The sequence below is a fragment of the Budorcas taxicolor genome, chromosome 2, assembly GCF_023091745.1.
Source record: "Budorcas taxicolor isolate Tak-1 chromosome 2, Takin1.1, whole genome shotgun sequence".
NCBI lineage: Eukaryota > Metazoa > Chordata > Mammalia > Artiodactyla > Bovidae > Budorcas > Budorcas taxicolor.
Genome location: NC_068911.1, coordinates 58,701,645 through 58,723,679, shown reverse-complemented (window position 1 = coordinate 58,723,679; position 22,035 = coordinate 58,701,645). Strand labels below are relative to the sequence as shown.

The 22,035-nt window shown below is 38.3% G+C and overlaps 1 protein-coding gene across 1 annotated transcript in view; it reads right to left on the bottom strand.

Moving 5' to 3' along the window:
• Positions 1 to 22,035, bottom strand: part of PDE1A (phosphodiesterase 1A) — a 385,920-nt gene that overhangs the window by 86,796 nt on the left and 277,089 nt on the right. The window contains exon 4 of the mRNA XM_052658277.1: positions 5,058 to 5,240. Within this exon, the coding sequence (XP_052514237.1) occupies positions 5,058 to 5,240 (183 nt within the window). The remainder of the gene's footprint in view (positions 1 to 5,057; positions 5,241 to 22,035) is intronic.

Genomic DNA, 22,035 nt, shown 5'->3' with positions numbered 1-22,035 from the left:
AATAAAAAAAATTATCCTTATCCTCTATATCAGTTGGAAGATTTCAGAGCAGCCTATCAGAAAAATACTAACATTACTTGCTCCACTCAGATAGGTGGAGAACTTGCAGAACAAGTTAATCTTGCAGAACAAGGAAACAATTTAATCACAATATAAAAGCCCAGGCAAAGAGGAACTAAAGAGCTTTTTGATGAAAGTGAAAGAGGAGAGTGAAAAAGCTGGCTTAAAACTCAGCATTCAAAAAACTAAGATCATGGCATCTGGTCCCACCTCTTCATGGCAAATAGAGGGGGAAACAGTGGAAATAGTGAGAGACTTTATTTTCTGGGGCTCCAAAATCAGTGCAGATGGTGACTGCAACAATGAAATTAAAAGACACTTGCTCCTTGGAAGAAAAGCTCTGACCAACCTAGAGAGCATATTCAAAAGCAGAGACATTACTTTGCCGACTAAGGTCCATCTAGTCAAGGCTATGGTTTTTCCAGTGGTCACGTATGGATGTGAGAGTTGGACCATAAAGAAAGCTGAGTGCCAAAGAATTGATGCTTTTTTTTTTTTTTTTTACCGTGGTATTGGAGAAGGCTCTTAAGAGTCCCTTGGACTGCAAGGAGATCAAGCCAGTGCATGCTAAAGGATATCAGTCCTAAATATTCATTGGAAGGACTGATGCTGAAGCTGAAGCTCCAATATTCTAGCCACCTGATGCAAAGAACCGACTCACTGGAAAAGACCCTGATGCTGGGAAAGATTGAAGGCAGGAGGAGAAAGGGACAACATAGGATGAGTTGGTTGGATGGTATCACCGACTCGATGGACATTTGTTTGAGCAAACTCTGGGAGTTGGTGATGGACAGGGAAGCCTGGTGTACCGCAGTCTATGGGGTGGCAAAGAGTCAGACACAACTGAGCTACTGAACTGAACTGAAAAGGCCCAGAAAATAATTACTTTCAGTAATGATATTTAGTTTTGTTGTTTTTTGAAGAAACAAATGGCTTTTTCTATTTTTTGAATCATTACTAAAAATTGGAGGTACAGGGGTAATGGAGATAAGTGGTCAGGAATAAGAAACTTTAAAAATTAAGTAACTTTAAATCTGTGTAACTTCATGGCATAAAAGGCAGTATTATGTAGCAAAGAGAACACACAATTTGATCTTGGATCACAGGTTAACCAATTACTAGCTGTGTGACCTCTGGAAAGCTAATGTCAGTTATCTGTAAAATACAGATAATCATACACTTTTTATGAAGATAAATGATATAAATACCTAATGTAACATTATTATAAGTACTCAATATAAGAAAGCTGTTATTATTTTTTAAATGCTTGTTTATTTATTTTTGACTGTTCTGAGTCTTCGTTGCTATGCTCAGGCTTTCTCTAGTTGCAGTGACCAGGAACTTTAGCAGTTGCAGTGTGCCGGCTTCTCATTGTGGTGGCTTCTCTTGTTAGGGGAAATTGACTCTAGGGTGCATGGGTTCAGTAATTCTGGCTCATGACCTTAGTTGCGCCAAGGCATGTAGGATCTTTCCAGAGCAGGGATCATACCAGTGTCTTTTGCATTGGCAGAAGGATTCTCAAACACTGGAGTAGCAGGGAAGTCCCAGAAAGTCATTATTCTTAATATCAACATTACTGTTCTCATTATTCTGCAGCCAATACCATTGGCTCCAATTCTGGCATTCTTCAAGGCTCTTTGGGTTCAGTGAGAACTCTAATGTTTCTTAGACTTGGAGCAAGTTTGAGAAATGAATATCCCTGTATATTCTCATTAAATATAAAGAAAGAGAAGGAAGGGGATTACTCTTCTAAGGAGAAGGAGAAACCACTTCATTATCATTTTCTAACTCTATACTTGGGAATAGTGTATTAGGATGAAAACTTAGAAAATTAGCATGGAAGAGTAGGATGACTCATTCTGGAGAATGAATGTGGGAGAAACCTTAACACAGTGGTCTCACATATGAGTAAATAGTCAATATATTACAAGTTGCTGAAAAAGAACAATGAATTTCCTGTTCTCCTGTAAGTGGTAAAAGTTCAACTGGAAATAGGGACAATTATTTTTGGAAGGTTTTATATTACAGTTGCAAAATATAATTCAAAAACTTAAAAAAGAACTATCATATACCAGACGTGGTGGACAAGAGACTATTCAGTGGAGAATAAGAAAACTATGTGTTGCTTTCACAGGGTTTATTTAGCGGTGAAGAGGGACAATAAATAAGAAATAATACCTGAGTAAAAACAGCACTAAATGCTATGAGGTAAATCACTCACTGGTTGGGATAGAGAAAGTGATGAAAAGTATACAGAGTAACCAGGAAAGGCCTTTGGAAAGATAGTAATGGCTAGTCAGAGTGAAGTTTGGGGAAAATCATTTCTGATAGAGGAAAGAGCAGAATTACTGGTCCCAAGGGAAGAAAGTTCAGTTCAGTCATTCAGTCATGTCTGACTTTTTGTGACCCCATGGACTGCAGCATACCAGGCTTCCCTGCCCATCACCAACTCCCGAAGCTTGCTCAAACTCATGTCAGCCATGCCATCAAACATCTTATCCTCTGTCATCCCCTTCTCCTCCTGCCTTCAATCTTTCCAAGCATCAGGGTCTTTTCCAATGAGTCAGTTCTTTGCAACAGGTGGCCAAAGTATTGGATATTCATGGGGTTGAAATCACACTAGTATAGATATTCAGTAAAGGGTGATAGTAGCATTAGATGAGTCTAGAAGGTAAGAAGGCCTAGTCATGCAGGCTGTGATACAGAAGTTGCCTTTAATATGTTCGATACAGGATACAGGATGCTTGGGGCCGGTGCACGGGGATGATCCAGAGAGATGATATGGGGTGGGAGGTGGGAGGGGGGTTCAGGATTGGGAACTCAGGTACACCCGTGGCGGATTCATGTCAATGTATGGCAAAACCAATACAGTATTATAAAGTAAAATAAAGTAAAAATAAAAATTAAAAAAAAAAAACAGGTGAAGTGGTACATCCAGTGAAATGGTAAAGGCAATCAGATAATTTCAAGCTTAAGAATGACAGGACTGAATTTATATTTTAAAGGTCACTGTGGAAAGTGGCTTGCTTAGAGAAGGCAAGTGCAGAAGAGGGGAGCCTAGTTGACAGTTATTGTCATATTTAAGATGGCAGGTGATAAAGGCTTAGATTGGGGTTTCTGGAGAGGAGAAAGTGAGTAGGTTTGGGGTATCCTGCTGTGAGCAAATTGCTTGGACTTGCTGAGGGGTTAATTCTTGGAAGGGGCTACTTGAGAGAAGACTCAGAAGCCTTTCTAACTTTCAAGACTGAAGATGATTATTTTTGAAAATTCTAGATAAACATATCCTTTTGTTTACATATTTACTAATGGAAATTCAAAAGTAATAGAAATATTTCATTTCTATGTGTTTTAGTACTTTGATTTCTTTAAGACTACTTACTAATTTAGTTACCTTAAGTACATTTTGATATTTCTGTGTAGCAAATGAAAAAATTGAAAGTTTCACATATAAATATATTTCACAGAATTTGTTTTGATTTTCTACTTAATGAGAATGGAAATTTAGTTGGTTTATTTTTATAATTTTAATTTATTTTTCAGTTTGCCAAATTCTATATTTTCTTAAACAAAAAGGCAAAATATAGATTTCTTCATTAAAGCAAACATATACTCTTTTATCTCTGATTCTTTCACTGAGTTTCTGAACTACTACTTAGATGTTTTTAAACTGATATTAAGAAAAATCAACTGTCATACACTTACCTAACTTGTTTAAAAAAATAGGAATATTATTATAAAAATTATTTCTCTCCAGCCCTACTTGTCTGTTTCAGATTTCAGGTCCCACTTGGCAGATTTGGGAGCAGTTTATGCACTAGGTATTGGAGGTGTCATCTCACCTAACTAATCAGCTCATTATACTTATTATGAAGGTTCTTCATCAAAAGTAATTAGATATGGTTAAAAAATATACAAAGTAATTTGAATAATAATAATTTGGGTAATAAAGGCATAAATCAAGATCCTAGGTGCTTTGTTTCTTATGGTTATTATACATCTTTAAATCACATCAAATCTTTCTTGCAATACTTTTCATTTAGATTTTTACAAACCCAAGAGGGCTTCTTATTGTTCCTTTAGCAGAGGAAGATGAAAGTTTAGATGGTTTATTAGAGGTAATGACTAGAGATGTCTGAAGATAAAAAATAATGTGGTCTCCTTTAAATTTAATTTTAAATACGTCGATAAAAATTTTCTCTGTTCCTTGATTTTGCTTTGATAGCACTAAAATAAACTTTTTTATTTATAACTTAATGTATAATTGTTTTTAAGTCTAAGTAAGTTTAAGTCTAAGTAACTTTTAAGAACTAGTTCTCAACATTGTCAGATATAAGATGTTTATTTCAAGTCTTTTTATAGTTTTAGTTCTGAAACATCTTATTTCCAGACAGAAAAATAAGCTATGTTATTAAGGGCTAAATAATATAAAATCCTGTCATATTAACATGTATTTCACATTAGAAACTCTAGTGATTTGACTTGCTGCTTCTAAGGGCCATCAAGTGACAGAAATGCTTCAGTGACAGAAAAGTTAAAAAGCTCTTCGGGGAGACTGGACATGAGAGAGCTTTACTCCAAGGTCATAAGAGGATGGTCTTTTCACTTAAGTGTGGAGAAAGGCCTGCTTGATTTTGTTATGTAATATAGAACTTATTTTATCAGGCACTACATTTTATTTGGGTAATGTTAGGTTTATAGCATATGAATGTATTATAATTATTTTTAAACAGTTATTCATAAAGATTCATTTGAGTATGGCCATTAAAAGTCTATACTTTATTTAAGTCTTTATATTAATTTAAAATAAATAAAAATAAATCCAGGACAAGATATTTTTTGTTATAGGGTAAATTCCCTCATAAAGTCCTAAATCTTCTTATTCCAGGTATACTTACGATTACAGTTTTCCTCAATAAGTAAACTATAGGACTCTCATAATATTGATTATTAAGTATATTTGCTGCCTTTTGTCTTAATATACCAACAAGTTCACTTACCTTTCCACAAAAATTCCTGCTTGAACCACATGCACAATGCTCCGAAATCTTGGTTTTTCTTCAGATCTTTTTTTCATCATCCCCATTTTCCGTGTAAAGGTAGAAGCCAACCAGTCCCGGACTTCTGATGGGACGGAATCTGACTGAATGTCACTGAGCTCATCATCGGTATCCAGCAGTCTCCTACAAAAAATTTATAGTGATTAAACCCATTTATGACAAAACTCTCCAGAAAGCAGGCATAGAAGGAACATACCCAACATGATAAAAGCCATATATGACAAATCCACAGCAAACATTATCCTTAATGGTGAAAAATTGAAAGCATTTTCTCTAAAATCAGGAACAAGATGAGGGTGTCCACTCTCATCACTACTATTCAACATAGTTTTGGAAGTCTTAGCCACAGCAATCAGAAGAAAAAGAAAAAAGGGGAATCCAGACTGGAAAAGAAGAAGTAAAACTCTCACTGTTTGCAAATGACATGATCCTCTACATAGAAAACCCTAAAGATACCACCAGAAAATTACTGGAGCTAATCAATGAATATAGTAAAGTTGCAGGATATATAGTTAATACACAGAAATCCCTTGCATTCCTATACACTAACAATGAAAAACAGAAAGAAATTGAGGAAACAATCCCATTCACCATTGCAATGAAAATAATAAAATACTTAGGGATAAAAAGACTTAGGGTCTTTTTTTACCCAAAAAAAGACCTATGTATGGAAAACTATAAAACACTGATGAAAGAAATCAAAGATGACACAAATCGATGGAGAAATATGCCATGTTCATGGATTATAAGACTCAATATTGTGAAAATGAGTATATTACTCAAAGCAATCTATAGATTCAATGCAATCCTCATCAAGCTACCAGTGGTATTTTTCACAGAAATAGATCAAATAATTTCAAAATTTGTATGGAAACACAAGAAACCTTGAATAGCCAAAGCAGTCTTGAGAAAGAAGAATGGAACTGGAGGAATCAACCTTCCTGACTTCAGACTATACTATAAAGCTACAGTCATCACAGACATATAGATCAATGAAACAAAATAGAAAGTCCAGAGATAAATCCATGCACCTATGGACACCTTATCTTTGACAAAAAAAGCAAAAATATACAATGAAGAAAAGACAATCTCTGTAACAAGTGGTACTGGGAAAACTGGTCAACCATATGTAAAAGAATGAAACTAGAACATTTTCTAATACCATACACAAAAATAAACTCAAAATTGATTAAAGATCTAAATGTAATACCAGGAACTATAACACTCTTAGAGGAAAACATAGGCAGAACACTCTCTAACATAAATTCAGAAACATCCTCTATGACCCACCTCCCAAAGTAATGGAAATAAAAACAAAAATAAACAAATGGGACCTAATTAAACTTAAAAGCTTTTGCATAATGAAGGAAAATATAAGCAAGGTGAAAAGGCAGCCCTCAGAATGGAAGAAAATAATAGCAAATGAAACAGCTGACAAAGAATTAAATTTCAAAATATACAAGCAGCTCATGCACCTCAGTACCAGAAAAAAGAACGACCCAATCTAAAAGTGGGCCAAAGAACAAAACAGACCTTTCTCCAAGGAGACATACAGATGGCTAATAAACACATGAAAAGATGCTCAACATCACTCATTATTTAGTTCAGTTCAGTTCAGTTGCTCAGTCGTGTCCGACTCTTTGCGACCCCATGAATCGCAGCACGCCAGGCCTCCCTGTCCATCACCAACTCCCGGAATTCACTCAGATTCATGTCCATCGAGTCAGTGATGCCATCCAGCCATCTCATCCTCGGTCGTCCCCTTCTCCTCCTGCCCCCAATCGCTCCCAGGACCAAGTCTTTTCCAATGAGTCAACTCTTCGCATGAGGTGGCCAAAGTACTGGAGCTTCAGCTTTAGCATCATTCCTTCCAAAGAAATCCCAGGGCTGATCTCCTTCAGAATGGACTGGTTGTATCTCCTTGCAGGCCAAGGGACTCTCAAGAGTCTTCTCCAACACCACAGTTCAAAAGCATCAATTCTTTGGTGCTCAGCCTTCTTCACAGTCCAACTCTCACATCCATACATGACTACAGGAAAAACCATAGCCTTGACTAGACGGACCTTAGTCGGCAAAGTAATGTCTCTGCTTTTGAATATGCTATCTAGGTTGGTCATAACTTTCCTTCCAAGGAGTAAGCATCTTTTAATTTCATGGCTGCAGTCACCATCTGCAGTGATTTTGGAGCCCAAAAAAATAAAGTCTGACACTGTTTCCACTGTTTCCCCATCTATTTCCCATGAAGTGATGGGACTGGATGCCATGATCTTCGTTTTCTGAATGTTGAGAAATGCAAATCAAAGCCACAAAGAAATATCATCTCACTGAGGTCAGAATGACTGCCCTCAAAAAGTCTTCAAACAGTACATGCTGGAGAAGGTGTGGAGAAAAGGGAGCCCTCTGACACTGTTGGTGGGAATGGAAACAGTGCACAGCCACTCTGGAGGACAGTGTGGAAATCCCTTAAAACACTGGCGCTAGAGCTGCCTTATGCCCCAGCAATCCCGCTGCTGGCCATACACACCGAGGAAACCAGAACTGAAAGAGACACATGTACCCCAGTGTTCACCACAGCACTGTTTACAATAGCCAGGACTTGGAAGCCGCCTAGATGTCCATCAGCAGATGAATGGATAAAGAAGTGGTGGTACATTTACACAATGGAATATTACTCAGCTATAAAAAGGAATGCATTTGAGTCAGTTCTAAAGAGGTGGATGAAACTGGAGACTATTATACAAAGTGAAGTAAGTCAGAAAGAGAAACACAAATACAGGATATTAACACGTATATAGGGAATTTAGAAAGGCAGTAATGATGACCCTATACACAAGGCAACAAAAGAGAGATAGATATAAAGAACAGAATTTTTGACTCTGTGGGAGACAGCGAGGGTGGGATGATTTGACAGAATAGCATTGAAACATGTATATTACCATATGTAAAATAGATAACCAGTGGAAGTTTAATGCATGAAACAGGGCACTGCTCTGGGAAAGCCGATGCTCTGGGAAAACCCAGAGGGATGGGTTGGGGAGGGAGGTGGGAGGGGTGTTTAGAATAGGGAGACACATGTGTACCTGTGGCTGTTTCATGTCACTGTATGTCAAAAACAATCACAATATTGTAGAGTAATTATCCTCCAATTAAAATTAATTAACATAAAAAATGTATAGTGATTAAACTTTAGGAAAAAGGGAAGAAAAACTAATAACAAAGCAAGCAGAGAAATAGGATTTGAAGTATAGCAAGTCACTCTCTGATCATCTTTTAATATGAGCTATATCAAAAAATCACTAGGTTAATATTTGGAAAGCTCTGAGTTTCTCAAATCAGTCATCTTTTGAAGGCAAAAACTAATGGACATGAACAGTTGAGAAGCTTCCCAAACATTTAAGTACAGTGACATCAGTCTGGAGATACTGATTATTAATATCATCAATATATTATTCCAATAATGAATAAAACTAAGATAAAACAGGGAAGGGGCTTCCCTGGTGGCTCAGCGGCAAAGAATTTGCCTGCTGATGCAGAAGACGTGGGTTTGATCCCTGATCCAGGAAGATCCCTGGAGAAGGAAATGGAACCCATTCCAGTACTCTTGCCTGGGAAATCCCATGGACAGAGGAGCCGGGTGGGCTACAATCCATGGGGTCACAAAGAGTTTGACAGTACTTAGTGACTAAATAATAAAATAAGATAAGGAAGAGAGTTCATAAGCGGATGTCTATTAAAGGATATATTGGATGGAAAGAAAAAGGGGAACTGAAGTTATAAAAATTGTCTTCTATTTAAAAGTGTGTGTATACTGAGCACAGAAAGTACACACTATTTGTATAGTCCTTGGAGTTTACAGAAGTCATTCACATGTGCTATTTTATTTGATTTGTATCCCTAAATTTTAGGAAAATAATAACTTACTCTATAGATATTTATTCTGTTATCAACAGCACAGATGAGAAAGTGAAAAAAAGGAAAAATGAAAACAAATAGAAAAGCTCATTTTAGGTGACCTGGACAGTGCCAAGTGGAAAAGTTAGAGCAAATGATATCTGTCTTGAGGGTGCAGATCTGATGGGCTTAGAACTGCTGGCTGAGAAAACCAGCTGTGCGAGGGGGAAATGACCAGGAGCTGAAAGTACTGCCCTGCCACTCTCCAATATAAGCCCCAGATAGACAGCGATGACGGCACTGGCCAGTAATAATAACTGCATTAAGGCAGCTCCAGTGATCCAGAACTTCCTAAGGGTCTGAACTGGCAAAATAGTGTGAAAGGCTTAACACAAAATATGCAGAGACTTTAGAGAGCAATTGAACTTTGCCTCCAGGAAGAACACAGGCTAGCTCTGTCTGTTGTTTGACTGTTGTTTCCTTGTGGGTGCACCAATTTAATAACTCAGAGCTATTTTTGGCACACTTTAGCTTTGACCTTTGGGTTCCATTTGCTTTGATAGATTTCTTTTTTTACAGAATGAGGCCTAAGGATTATGAGCCGATGGAGGGAAGGTAGCCAGAGCTGAAAGCGTGTGCTAAAGCCTCCAGAACAAGCCACATATCATCTCTAGAGAGCAGGGATCAAGGAAAGGGCACAAAAGCAGGAAGTTCATCGAAAGCACCCGAAACTACCGAAAGGAGGCTCAAAAGATAATATGACTTCCTGTATGTTCCACTGGATTTTACAAATGTTTGGATGACAGTCCTTCGCCAATATTTATTTTTCAAAGTATTAAAAAAGTATGAATGCATTTATGAAATACCTTATGAAAAAATATACACAATTTAAGTGCAGGAGGTTCAAAATTACATGTACACACATAAAGATAAAAAAGACATAGTTAGAAGTTAATATTAATACTTACTCTAAATCATATTTAATTCTCATTTGGTTCTTACATTTGGATGATTTTGATTTATACCTAAGACATGGACATTGTAATTTAAAGCAAATTGTTTCTTTCCTCCCTTTGTTCATTTAAAATTAGATTCCTCAGTTAATTGCAGCAAGACATTCCACTACACAGTTTGAAAATTTCAGGGCTTATACCATTTCTATTATTATTGATGCCATTTCTATTATTCCTTATGCAATGATCAAATAAAGCCAAAGAACAGGACAGATGGAATGGGAATCATTGTGTGTAATCCTATGATGTCACCACGCTCCAAGAATTCTACTGTTGCCTTGATTTTCAACTACGCTGAGTAGAATGACAGACACATGGTAATGGTTGTCAATCGGTCCTTTGCAAATCTGACACGGAGGACTTAAGGACTATATGTCCTAAAATCATAAAGTATCCATGACAGTTCATTAAACATGATCAGATCAGCATATGAGAGTTCATATACAGATGTGGTACCCAGGAGTCTAGCAATTCTTAGTCATCATGCATGATGTCATTTATTGAGAGAGAAGAACATATAACTTTGGGTGAAAAAGAGTGATATAGATTAATTAATGAATATAAAAATAAAGGAACAGAGTGCATAAGGAGAAAAGCATGAAATATTCTAATGTATAAAAAAGCAAATCTCAAAAAAGCAACAAACAACTCTGTGACAGTTAATTTTTTATGTTCACACACCTAGCTTATGATGCTCTGTTGTTTGGTCACACACCAGGCTCGATCTTGTAGTGAAGGTATATTTTAGATGTGCTTTACATTGAAATCAGTAGACTTTGAGTAAAGCAGACTACCCTCCATGATGTGAGTGGACCTGATCCAATCAAAAGCCTTAAACAATAAGAGGGAATCTTGCTTCCAGCTACTGTCAGCCTTAACATTTACATCTGTCAGAATTAGCAGCCAGTGTCTGCCTCCCTTAAAGCATAATCAGACCATGTGCGTGTGTGCTTAGCCGTGTACTACTCTTTGTGACCCTATGGACCACAGCCATGCTCCTCTGTCCATGGAATTCTCCAGACAGGAATACTGGAGTGGGTTGCCATTTCCTCCACCAGGGGATCCTCCCAACCCAAGGATCAAACCCATATCTCCTGAGTCTCCAGAATTGAAAGGCAGATTCTTTACCATTGAGCCATCTGGGAAACCCAAGTCAGACCATGCCAATGGTTAATTCATACAGCCCTATGAAGCGCACCACAAGCTACATCTCTACCTATGTCTATTAACAATTTCTACCTTATTCATTTTGCTTTGGTGGTGCTGACCTCCTTGCTATAGTCCTATCTGCCAAGCTTGCATCTGCTTAGAATCATTGCACTTGCTGTTTCCCCTGCTTAGAATCTCTTTCTCAAGATGTGCGGATCATTTCCTCACTGCATTCAGGTAGAAAGTGCTTCCTTGACCACTCCCCTACTCAAAGAGTAAACACCTTGATTCTCTTTATCCTGTTATAGACTTCTTAGCACTTACCACTGCTAATGTCATGCCGTATGTTTATTAGTTTTTTTATTCAAAATGCTTTATCCAGTAGACTATAAAGACGGATCAGAGAGTTGGTCTGTTCTTATGCACTGTTGTCTCACTGGCTTCTACAGCAGTGTATGGCACAGATTGGGGGAATCAACCTCCAGAAATATCTACACAAAACTATTACAAGTGATTGCCTTTGGGGAGTGGAGTGAGGATGGAGATAATATAAGAAGTTTTAGTCTTTTAAAGAGTCCCATATTCTTTAATTGAGAAGCACAAAAGCATCCTGAGGGTAGTTCACTATTATCCATCATCTCTTTATTACCTTTATGTTAATTTGCTCTTGAATGATCTCTTTACAATTTTTGAAGCAAATTATGGGGAAATATTTATTTGACTTGAAAAAATATTAGACATTTTTCTGGATTAAAGACAAGTGTAAGACTGGATACTATAAAAACTCGTAGGGAAAACTCGGGCAGAACACTTTTTGACATAAATCACAGCCATATCTTTTGGGATCCATCTCCCAGAGTAGTGGAAACAAGAACAAAAATAAACTAATGGGACCTACTTAAACTTAAAAGCTTTTGCACAGCAAAGAGAACCATAAATGAAATGAAGAGACAACCTACAGAATGGGAGAAGGTATCTGCAAATGATGTAACTGACAAGGGAATAATCTCCAATATATGCAAACAGCACATTCAGCTCAATAACCTGAAGACAACCCAATCAAAAAATGGGTAGAAGATCTAAAAAGGCATTTCTGCAAAGAAGACATACAGATGTCCAAAAACACATGAAAAGATGCTCCACAATGCTAATTATTAGAAAAATGCAAATCAAAATTACAACGAGGTATTAATTCACTCTGGTCAGAAGGACCATAATTACAAAGACTAAAAATAAATGCTGAAGAAAATGTGGAGAAAAGGGATTCCTCCTACACTGTTGGTGGGACTATAAAGTGGTATAGCCACTTAGGATAACAGTATGGAAGTTCCTTAAAAAACTAACAATAGAACTACAATATGATCCTTCAATGCCACTCCTGGAAGCGTATCTGGATAAATCCGTAATTTGAAAAGATACTTATACACGCACCCCTATGCTCACTGTAGCACTACTGACAATGCCCCAGACACGGAAGCAATCTAAATGTCCATCAGCAGAAGAAAGGATAAAGACGATGTGGTATATGTATGCAATGGAACGCTACTCAACACAAGAAGAATGCAAAATGCCATTTGCAGCAACAAGGATGGACCTAGAGATGATCACACTAAGCCAGAAAGAGAAAGACGAATATCATATGATATCACTTATATGTGGAATCTTTACAAATGATACAAATGAATTTATATACAAAACAGAAATAGATCCACAGACATAGGGGAAAAAATAAAAACTACTATCATTACCAAAGGGGAAAAAATTGGCAGGAGATAAATTAGGAGCCTGGAATTAACAGATACACATTCAAGCTCATGCTCAGCTGCTCAGTTGTGTCAACCTTTGCAACCCTCTGGAGCCTGCCAGGCTCCTCTGTTCATGGGATTTCCCAGGCAAGAATACTGAAGTGTGTTATCATGCCCTCCTCCAGAGGACCTTCTCGACCCAGGGATCAAACCACATCTCCTGCACTGGCAGACAATTCTTTACTGTGCCGCCTGGGAAGCCCAGAGCACGGTAAGAAATTTCTAATAAAAACACAAGTTGTGAAAGAAAGTGAAAGTGAAGTCGCTCAGTCATGTCCGATCCCCATGGACTGTAGCCTACCAGGCTCCTCCGTCCATGGGATTTTCCAGGTGAGTACTGGAGTGGGTAAAGATAATTAAGTCTGGATAGAAGAAAGTTTAAAGGCAGGGGGATGAAACTTAAATGAATTTTAAAATAAACAGATACATCTAATGGAGCATATTTCTCCTCTCCTCCCTTATTCATTTTTCCTTTCCCTGGCACCTGCCCTGAACACTCTTTCTTCTGAGCACTACTGTGAGACCTTCAGATTTCATTTGACCATGCTAGATAGGGCACGAATGGAAACTTCAGTATAATATCAAATAGTAATCCTGTAATCCTGGGCTGCTAGAGAGTTATCAGAAATAATTTTTCTATACATTTATCTAAGATGTGAAGATATCCAAATAAGACTATCACACGTCATAATTTTAGAGTAGTTTGCCCTCATTTTATTTTTGACATACATTTGTTCAAGTAACTTGTTAAAATGAGATCTCAAATACTATAATGAGTCTTGCTTCCAAAACATCCAACCACTTGACTGCTCTTTATCCTAGGGTTGGATGGCAGGGTGAGTATAAATGTTTATTCCATGAGTGCATTTAAAAAATGAAAACTTGGTGTTTAAGAAACTTGCAACATGAAAACAAAAATTATTGGTACATTTCCCTTGGGAATTCTTGAAATGCAGTATACAGAAAAGAAGGACTAGGGGTATACATCCAAAATGTTAGCACTGTTGACCTCTGAAAAATGCTTCAGCTGATGTTTGATGAAACATTTTTTAGTTCCAGTGGGGTCAACAAAGCAGAAAGTGAGGGGTCCCTAAACATAAGCTGGTTCTAAACATAAGCCAGTGAGCTGTGAAAACTGACCCTGCCTCCAATCAGCACTCTACTGATCCTTGGAAGCTATTTATACTCCAAATTTTCTCTTGAAATCTGATGACACAATTCCCCAAGGGCTTATATTTTGAACTAGAGAGTTTGTAGGAAAAGGGAATAAAGAAGGAGGCAGCCACGGAAGGAGAGGTCATGGGATTCTGACTCTTGCAATTATATCAGCGAAAACATTTCTGTCCACAGTAGACTCTTGGAAAATAGTTACACTTATGTACCCAAACAGTTATTTCCAGGCATTCAGTGCCCACGTTTATACCTATTAAGTATCAAAATTCCAGTGCCAAATGCAATTAGGGGAAACTGACTTAAATTTGAAATCTTCTTTTTCCTGCTTTATTATTCTTACAAAGGACACAGTTAACAAAAAACTAACTCATTCACCTCTTCCTCTAATATTTGCTGGGCCCACAGTAGGAGCACATATCTCTGACTATTTCACCACTAAATATTTAAAGCTATATATCAAGAGAACAAACAGTTACATTTGTTCTATTCTTTTGCCTTTTAATAAGTTTCATAAAAGTCTGACAAGTTGGGTTGGAAACAAGAATTGTCAGCTCCTTGTGTGCCAGGGCTGCCCCCTCCTGCTTGCAGCTCAGGCCCTTGCTGTGTGAACAGGTAGATACTGTGGTCCCAGTACAAAATCCGCCAATCCACCCAAGCTTGAAAGCAGCTGCTTCTTGGCCGTTCTTTAAGGGTGGAGAGGTGTACACACCAGCAGTATCCTGGGCCATCTCAGGAGAAAAGACCTAACGAGGAAGCCCATTAAGACTTAGGAGACAGGCTAATAGACATTTGGGTAGAGAACTCTGGGGTCTCAGGGTCAGAATATGGGAGAGGGGCACACTGCACAGGGCAGGGAATTCCAAGATGTGAGTATTCAGCAGGGGAAAAGTCACGAGCTCCGTTTCTTCTTGGCCTTGGAGACCTACTAACCCATAGGAAGGAGCAGACCAAAAGATGCCCATCACTGAGCATCCTAATGTGGGGGACAGTGTCCAGAGACGCAGTTCCACTGGCACTGGGCTAAGGGTGGTACTGGCCTCGTATTTGGTGAACACCTTCCAAGTGAGCCCTTCCGGGATAACTGGGAGAATTAGAAGTTGATCTTTCTACAGTATGGTTATTCTTTGGAGGTAAGTGGTTTCCTCATAAGCAAGTCTATTAGCGTTATTTCTTTAATTAACACATGCCTATGCTCTGAGGTGCCTGAAGCCTCTCTACACACCCCTTCTCCACCAAAACACCGCAAGGGTAATTGTCAAGCTTCCCTCAGACTTCAGAACCATCTGAGGATGGATTTGATGATAATGTCAGCTAACTTTATTGCTTACTTACTATGAACCAGGCAAGGAGCCATGCTTTACTTCATTTAATTCTCAAAACACCACCATAAGGAAGATATTACTATCAGCACCTGCACTTTACTGATGAATAAATTGAGGTACAGACACCTTAAGTGATTTGCTCAAATCATACAACTAGAGGCATCTATGCCATTTTTTGAGCTCAAGTCTCTCTGATTCAGGATCTGAGTTTTTAACTGATGAGCTATTCTTTACCCCAAATGTGTGTTTTGTTTACTAAGTGTCCAGACTCCCTTTAATTCAGACAAAAATATCACCAATCATTATTTTCTATCCCATCTCCAAACTGAAATTCCAGTTTAAAAATAATTAATCTTAAAAAAATCTTAAAGGAGTTTGGTTCACTAGAATTATGATTAGAGGAAGCTTAAATTTGTTTTCCATGACTGAGGTGTTGAATAATTTTCTTAGAGAGAAATATATCTGGATGGTATAATCTCAGGGTACTTTGAAGCATAATAAATTGAATGTCAGGATGGAAAGAGGTAATACATTTGAAAAGCCTTGTTGACTTGTTAGGAACATTTTTCCTGAGTACTAAATACATTTGAATTCATTTTTCCAGGCCACCACCCATATACATTTATTTATTTATTATTTGCCTTGTTTCAAAAGACTTAAAATGGCAGGCTCACAAATTTATTTCAACAGCTTTTTTTTCATTTGTTTGGTTTTGGTTTTTTGGCAATTTTCTTTCTCTGTCTACCTGACTAGGCCTGTGTCCAAGCTAAGGCCCAAGGCTCTGCACCTCCTCTGAACCCACCAAAGGAAGCAGAGTTCCAGGAATGGGAGGGTCATCTCCTGGGACAGGAAAGAAGAGCCAGGAAATGTTGAGGGAGGCTCTGAGAAGGGGTTAGGATCTCAGAGAGTTAGGATTGAGATTGTATTTAGGGAATCAGTTGGGAGATGGAAATGGAAGGAACGGGTAAAGCAGAAAACTGCCCTAGGCCTCACTGATGACTCTTGGCTTCCTACCAGGAAGTCCTTTTGGCTCAAAATATCTTCAAAAATATTCCTCTAGGCTCAAAGCCTGACATTCCACTAATTACCAATTTTTTTGATTAGTAAGCATCCTCTGCTGTTAAGAGAAACTGCCTCAGGAGTTGGAATCCTGGCTTCATCACCTATTAGCTGTGTGGTCTTAGAAACCAACAGTCCATCTTTTGAATCTAAGTTTCTTTGTCAATAAAGAGAGATAATAATAGTGATAAGTAGTGAACTGAGAGTCACTCAGTCATGTCTGACTTTTTGTGACCCCATGACTATAGCCTGCCACACACCTCTGTCCATGGAATTCTCTGGGCAAGAATACAGAGTGGGTAGTCGTTTCCCTCTCCAGGGGATCTTCCCAACCCCAGGGATTGAATTCAAGTCTCCCTCATGGCAGGCAGATTCTTTACCATCTGATAATAGAGCTGATAATAATAGTATGTCTAGTGGTGGGGTTGGAGGATGAAATAGGTAAACACACAGAAAACACTTAGAATAGTGTCTGACACAAAGCAAACCCTCAGTAACCTCCCAGCCATTTACATACCTGCATGAATTAGTCTAAGCAGATCAATTCATGATGTGCAGTAAAAGGAACGTGTCTTGTGACGGAAGTGTTTCAGACACTAAAGGAAGAAGTTGGTCAAAATGGACTTGCAGGAACCAAAGAAAAACTTATGCATTTTATGGGTTGTGAGGAGGCAGTGGGAGGGATCTCCAAAAATATTTTTTACCTACTTTAAAATTTTAATGAGTAGAATAGGCAAATTAATAGAGACAGAAAGTAGAATAGAGGTTACCAGGGGCTGAGGGGAGAGGGGGCCTGGGAGTTATTGATTAATGGTACAGAATTTCTGTTTGGGATCATGAAAAGGTTTTGGAAATGGATAGTGGTAATGGTTGCACAACATTGCAAATGTACTTAATTCTGCTGAATTGTACACTGAAAATGGTACATTTTATGTTACATTTTATGACAATTCTACAATATCTACCTAGTATTGATCTTTTTGTCCCACTTTTCAGAGAATGATATGCTGCCTCTTCTAATCAAGGTAATGAGACAGAGAGGAGGGTATTCCAAGGTCGATTTAAGTAAGTGTCCTTCCATGGCTCACCAAGTTGCAGGCTGAAGAAAAACATTGAGGTTGTGGCACAGAGATGAAGCCTAAGGCCACGGTTTGCCAGATCTGGGAGAAGTGATTACACTATACACCAAAGAACAGGCCTCCTCTATGCCCCAGAGCTGTTGCTCAAGGCACTACTTGTCTCCAATTCAGCACCCCTTGCCTACTGCTCCTAGTGCATGATGAAATTTCCTGGTTGAGGGAGGCATTTTAGCCCCCAAGCTTCATATACAACTTGGGGCAATATTTGAGCCACACTCCTTTGATAAGGCCTCAAAATTCTAGCCATTAGATTTCTAACATTCTCTGTGTCTGCATGTCTATTCAGTTCTGTTTGACTCTTTGTGACCATATGGACTGTAGCTGCCAGGTTCCTCTGTCTGTGGAATTTTCCAGGTAAGAATACTGAAGTGGGCTGCCATTCCCTCCTCCAGGGGATGTTCCTGACCGAGGGATCAAACCCATGTCTTCTGAGTCTACTGCACTGACAGGTGGATTTTTTACCTCTGAAGCCACATGGGAAGCCCAAAATTCTCTGTATATCTTTCCTAGTGTAGCCTAATTTGACATTCTCTATAAGTGTGGTCTCTGGACTGGCAGAACTGGCAGCAACTGGGAACTTGTTAAACCTGGAACTTCAAGGGCTCTACTCCAGACTTGTTGATTTAACAAGCCCTCCAGGTGATTCTGATGAATACTTTGGTATACTGATGAATACCATTCTGACAAATGGTGTGCCAATTAATGGAAGATCATGGCCAAGGAAGTGAGATTTAATCTTTTTCTGCAATGTGGACTTAGCAGTTCTGCTTATTTCAATGCCTAGTATTTCACTATGAGAAAAGTGAGTGAAAAATATAGGAAGGAACTAGCTGAAGAATCTCAGTAAAAGTATCTTAATTAATAAATCTTTAAACTCATTTTATGAACAAGAATAATCTGTATGTTACTTAACTGAAAAATAGAAGAGTCAATTTCTCAATTTTTAGGATCTACTCTCTTAGCAACTCTTAAAATGCACTGCAGTATTATTAACTATAGTCACCATGCTGTACAGAGGTGCCAAATTATTGGAGAGCAGACAACGGATACTAAGAAGAGCTGGGATATATTTGAAGGACAGGGGTGTGAAGGAAGACAAGGAATATATTTCTTTCTAAACCTATGAAGCTGAAAGACTAAGGGCAATGACAAGAAGGAGTTAACAATAGCCAAACAGAATAGCAAAATAATTATCAATGTATATAGTGTCCTTCATAAATAGTTGTTGAGTAAGTGAATAAATATATAAAAACATAGGCAGAGAGTCTTTGGTCTTAGAGGCTATAGACTATTGAGATAGTTACAGTAGTTACGTGAGGAATAAAATCATTTTCAGTCAGGTCTTACTCCATGTGTGAAAAGATAATCTCATGATTAAAATTTTTCTGTTACCCTGGCCATATATTTAGCCATATCTTCATTCACTGACTTTTTATATATGACAGAATAACCTGGGGAGGAAAAACTCCTGTTCCTGGATTTAAGTTTCAAAATCTAGGTCCCAGAGAAGGTGGAAAGGCCCAAAGATGATGGAAGAATATGTGATGACTCAGAGCAGAGTTTCCATTCCTACTATCATCCAAAGATGCCCTACATTAATTAGAAAGACAGAAGAGATCTTGAGAAAGGACACTTGAGTCCAACCTGAAGTTCTCCAAACCAAGCGAAACACTGAATGGGGAAATAGCACGTCCCAGTACATTTCTAGGATCCTGGAGCAGCAGGATGCTAGACGCCCTGCCCACCTCCTAACTGCACCCTTTGATTTTAATAAGAAAAAACAAGTCTCTGACATTCAGTATCTGGTACTTGCCCAAGAACCACCTGTGCTATTTAACTGTATCACGGGGTCAATATAGTTCATCATTTGCCTTGGAGACTCAATCAACCTTTTGCCTTGTTTCACAGGAAAATATGTTCTAAATAGTTATCTTAGATATCTTCAGTTCAGTTCAGTTCAGTTCAGTCGCTCAGTCATGTCTGACTCTTTGCAACCCCATGAATTGCAGCACGCCAGGCCTCCCTGTCCATCACCATCTCCCGGAGTTCACTCAGACTCAGGTCCATCGAGTCCGTGATGCCATCCATAACACATTTATGTTAGGACTTATTATTAGGATAAGGTGACAAGGTCTGAAGATTAAGAGCATGGGCTTTGGAGCAAGGAAGATATTTAGGTTATAAGGATGCTCTCACTAGCAAGTGACATCCAACCTAACCCAAAGTGGCTTAAATAATTGCGGGATTTGTTATTTTTCTTAACAGGAAAGTTGAAGATAGGGAGACTCCAGTAGGGATTTTTTAAATAATCAGTAGTCAACAGTATCACCAAGGACTCAGGTTTCCTCCATCTTTCTGTGCTGCCAACTTTAGTGATAGGTTTAGCTCTAACCTTGCAGCCAGATGGTTGTGTCATTTTCAAGCATCATACCCAGAAGCAAAGGACTCCTTTTCCATGGGAGGAAATCTTTTGATGAACCCCTATCTGTCTCATTGGCCAAAATTATATCACATGTCCATGTCCAAACTTGCTGGTTAGAGTTGAGGACTAATTTCTGATTTGGATCAATTAGAATATACCCATCCTAAGCCTGGGGTTAAGACTGATCTCCCATGAATCACTGGCTTTCCAGAGAAGAGTGAATAATTGAAAAAAGAAAAAGGGTTCTATTACCAAGGAAGAAAAGAATAGATGTTCATAATCTCCATCTTAGTTTGAACTTGTCTCTGACACATAATACTTGTATGACTCTAAGCAATTTAATTACATTTTATGTCTCACATTTTTAACTTTATAATGAAAATAATATATTACAGAAAATAATATATTACATAATTTTTGAGACATGGAATCATATATGCAAACTGCATAATGTATTGCCTTGGATATAATTATCTGTCAAATAATCTTGTTATTAATATCATCATTAGAAAAGAATAACATTAAAAAGTTTATCTTTTTCAAATTCAGGAAATATTCATTTATATTTTATTGACCCAAAATATCACAACAGTAAGCTCATACCTAATATGTGGAGCTTTTTATGTCAGCCATCTCTCAAAAGATCTGGTCAGATTTTTTTCCCCCCTTTCACTAGTCAGGCTGTTTTTGAAAGTTTGCAGAAAGTAACACATCACAGATGGCAAAAAACATGAAAATCAACCAAAAGTTATTGCAACTTTTTCTAAGCCTGGTTTTCACACTCCATCTACAGGGTGAGAACAGCCTACAAACACAGCCCTCCAAACAGCCGCCCCTCCCTACAACTCACACCATAAAAGTGGAATTCATAAAAATTAAATTGCTTTTTAATGGTTCACTGAACTCCAGCAATGCCTTAGCACATACCCTTCAAACTGATTTCCTTAGGGACACCTCCAAATGGAAACAACTCTGAAAAACACCAGAGTTCAAATCTGTAAATGCTCCCCCACTAGGCATATGATAAACAGTAGGCTCTGTCACCCCCCTGGTGACTGTAGGCATAAGCAGGTCTTTTCAGGGGACTTTGGGACCATTGATAAAACCGCAGAATTTGAGAACAGAAAGGGACTGGTGACGTCATCTCTGTGTGAGAAAACCACTGACTAGAGGAAAAATACTCTTGCCCAAAGGTTTGTTGCAGGAGCAAACCTAGGACAAGAGTTGCTCAATATCCCACACAGACTCTGATCCAGATCCACGTGCACGTAGTAATCACATTTCAGTTCACTCTAGAGAGAGCTTTGTTTTTGCTGCTACTGTGGCTACTGTTGTTTAGCAAAGCACTCTCTTCCATTCTCAATTCTAGGCATGTGGTTGAAATCAAATTCACCTTTGAACTGCCTCATAAGATGCTTTATCAGTAAACTTGTATAGTCAGTTCCTCTGGACACGATTGTGTGAGGGATAAGCGAATGACCTAACTAAAGCCGATGAAACAGAAAAGTTGTGTCTGCTGGAAAAGAACGCCTCTTTTATTTCCGCTGGATTTGAAGGTTGTAAGGATGTACAGCTTGGAAATATTACCTCTGTCTTGTTTTGCTACCCTCAAAGCATCAGAGAGAGGTCATTCCAGAGTAATCAAAACAGAAAGATTTATCTCTTGATACCATTTTGTCCTGATTCACCAATGCTTATAGTCAGCACTAGTCATCAATGTTTTGGCAATGAGAGTTTGTTTAAGGTAATTTTGTTGGCTTTTCTTTTATCTGTATTTGAAATGTTAATGAAAGGTGTTCGTTAGTCCAGCTCTTTTCTTTTCTCCATCTTCCCTACTCTGGCTATAAATATCTGAGGATTACACAAGAGTCAGTGCCATCATGACATGTAGGTTGTAGTGATTAATCACTCAGGGTTCGCTCTCTACATCATATTGATCTCTGAG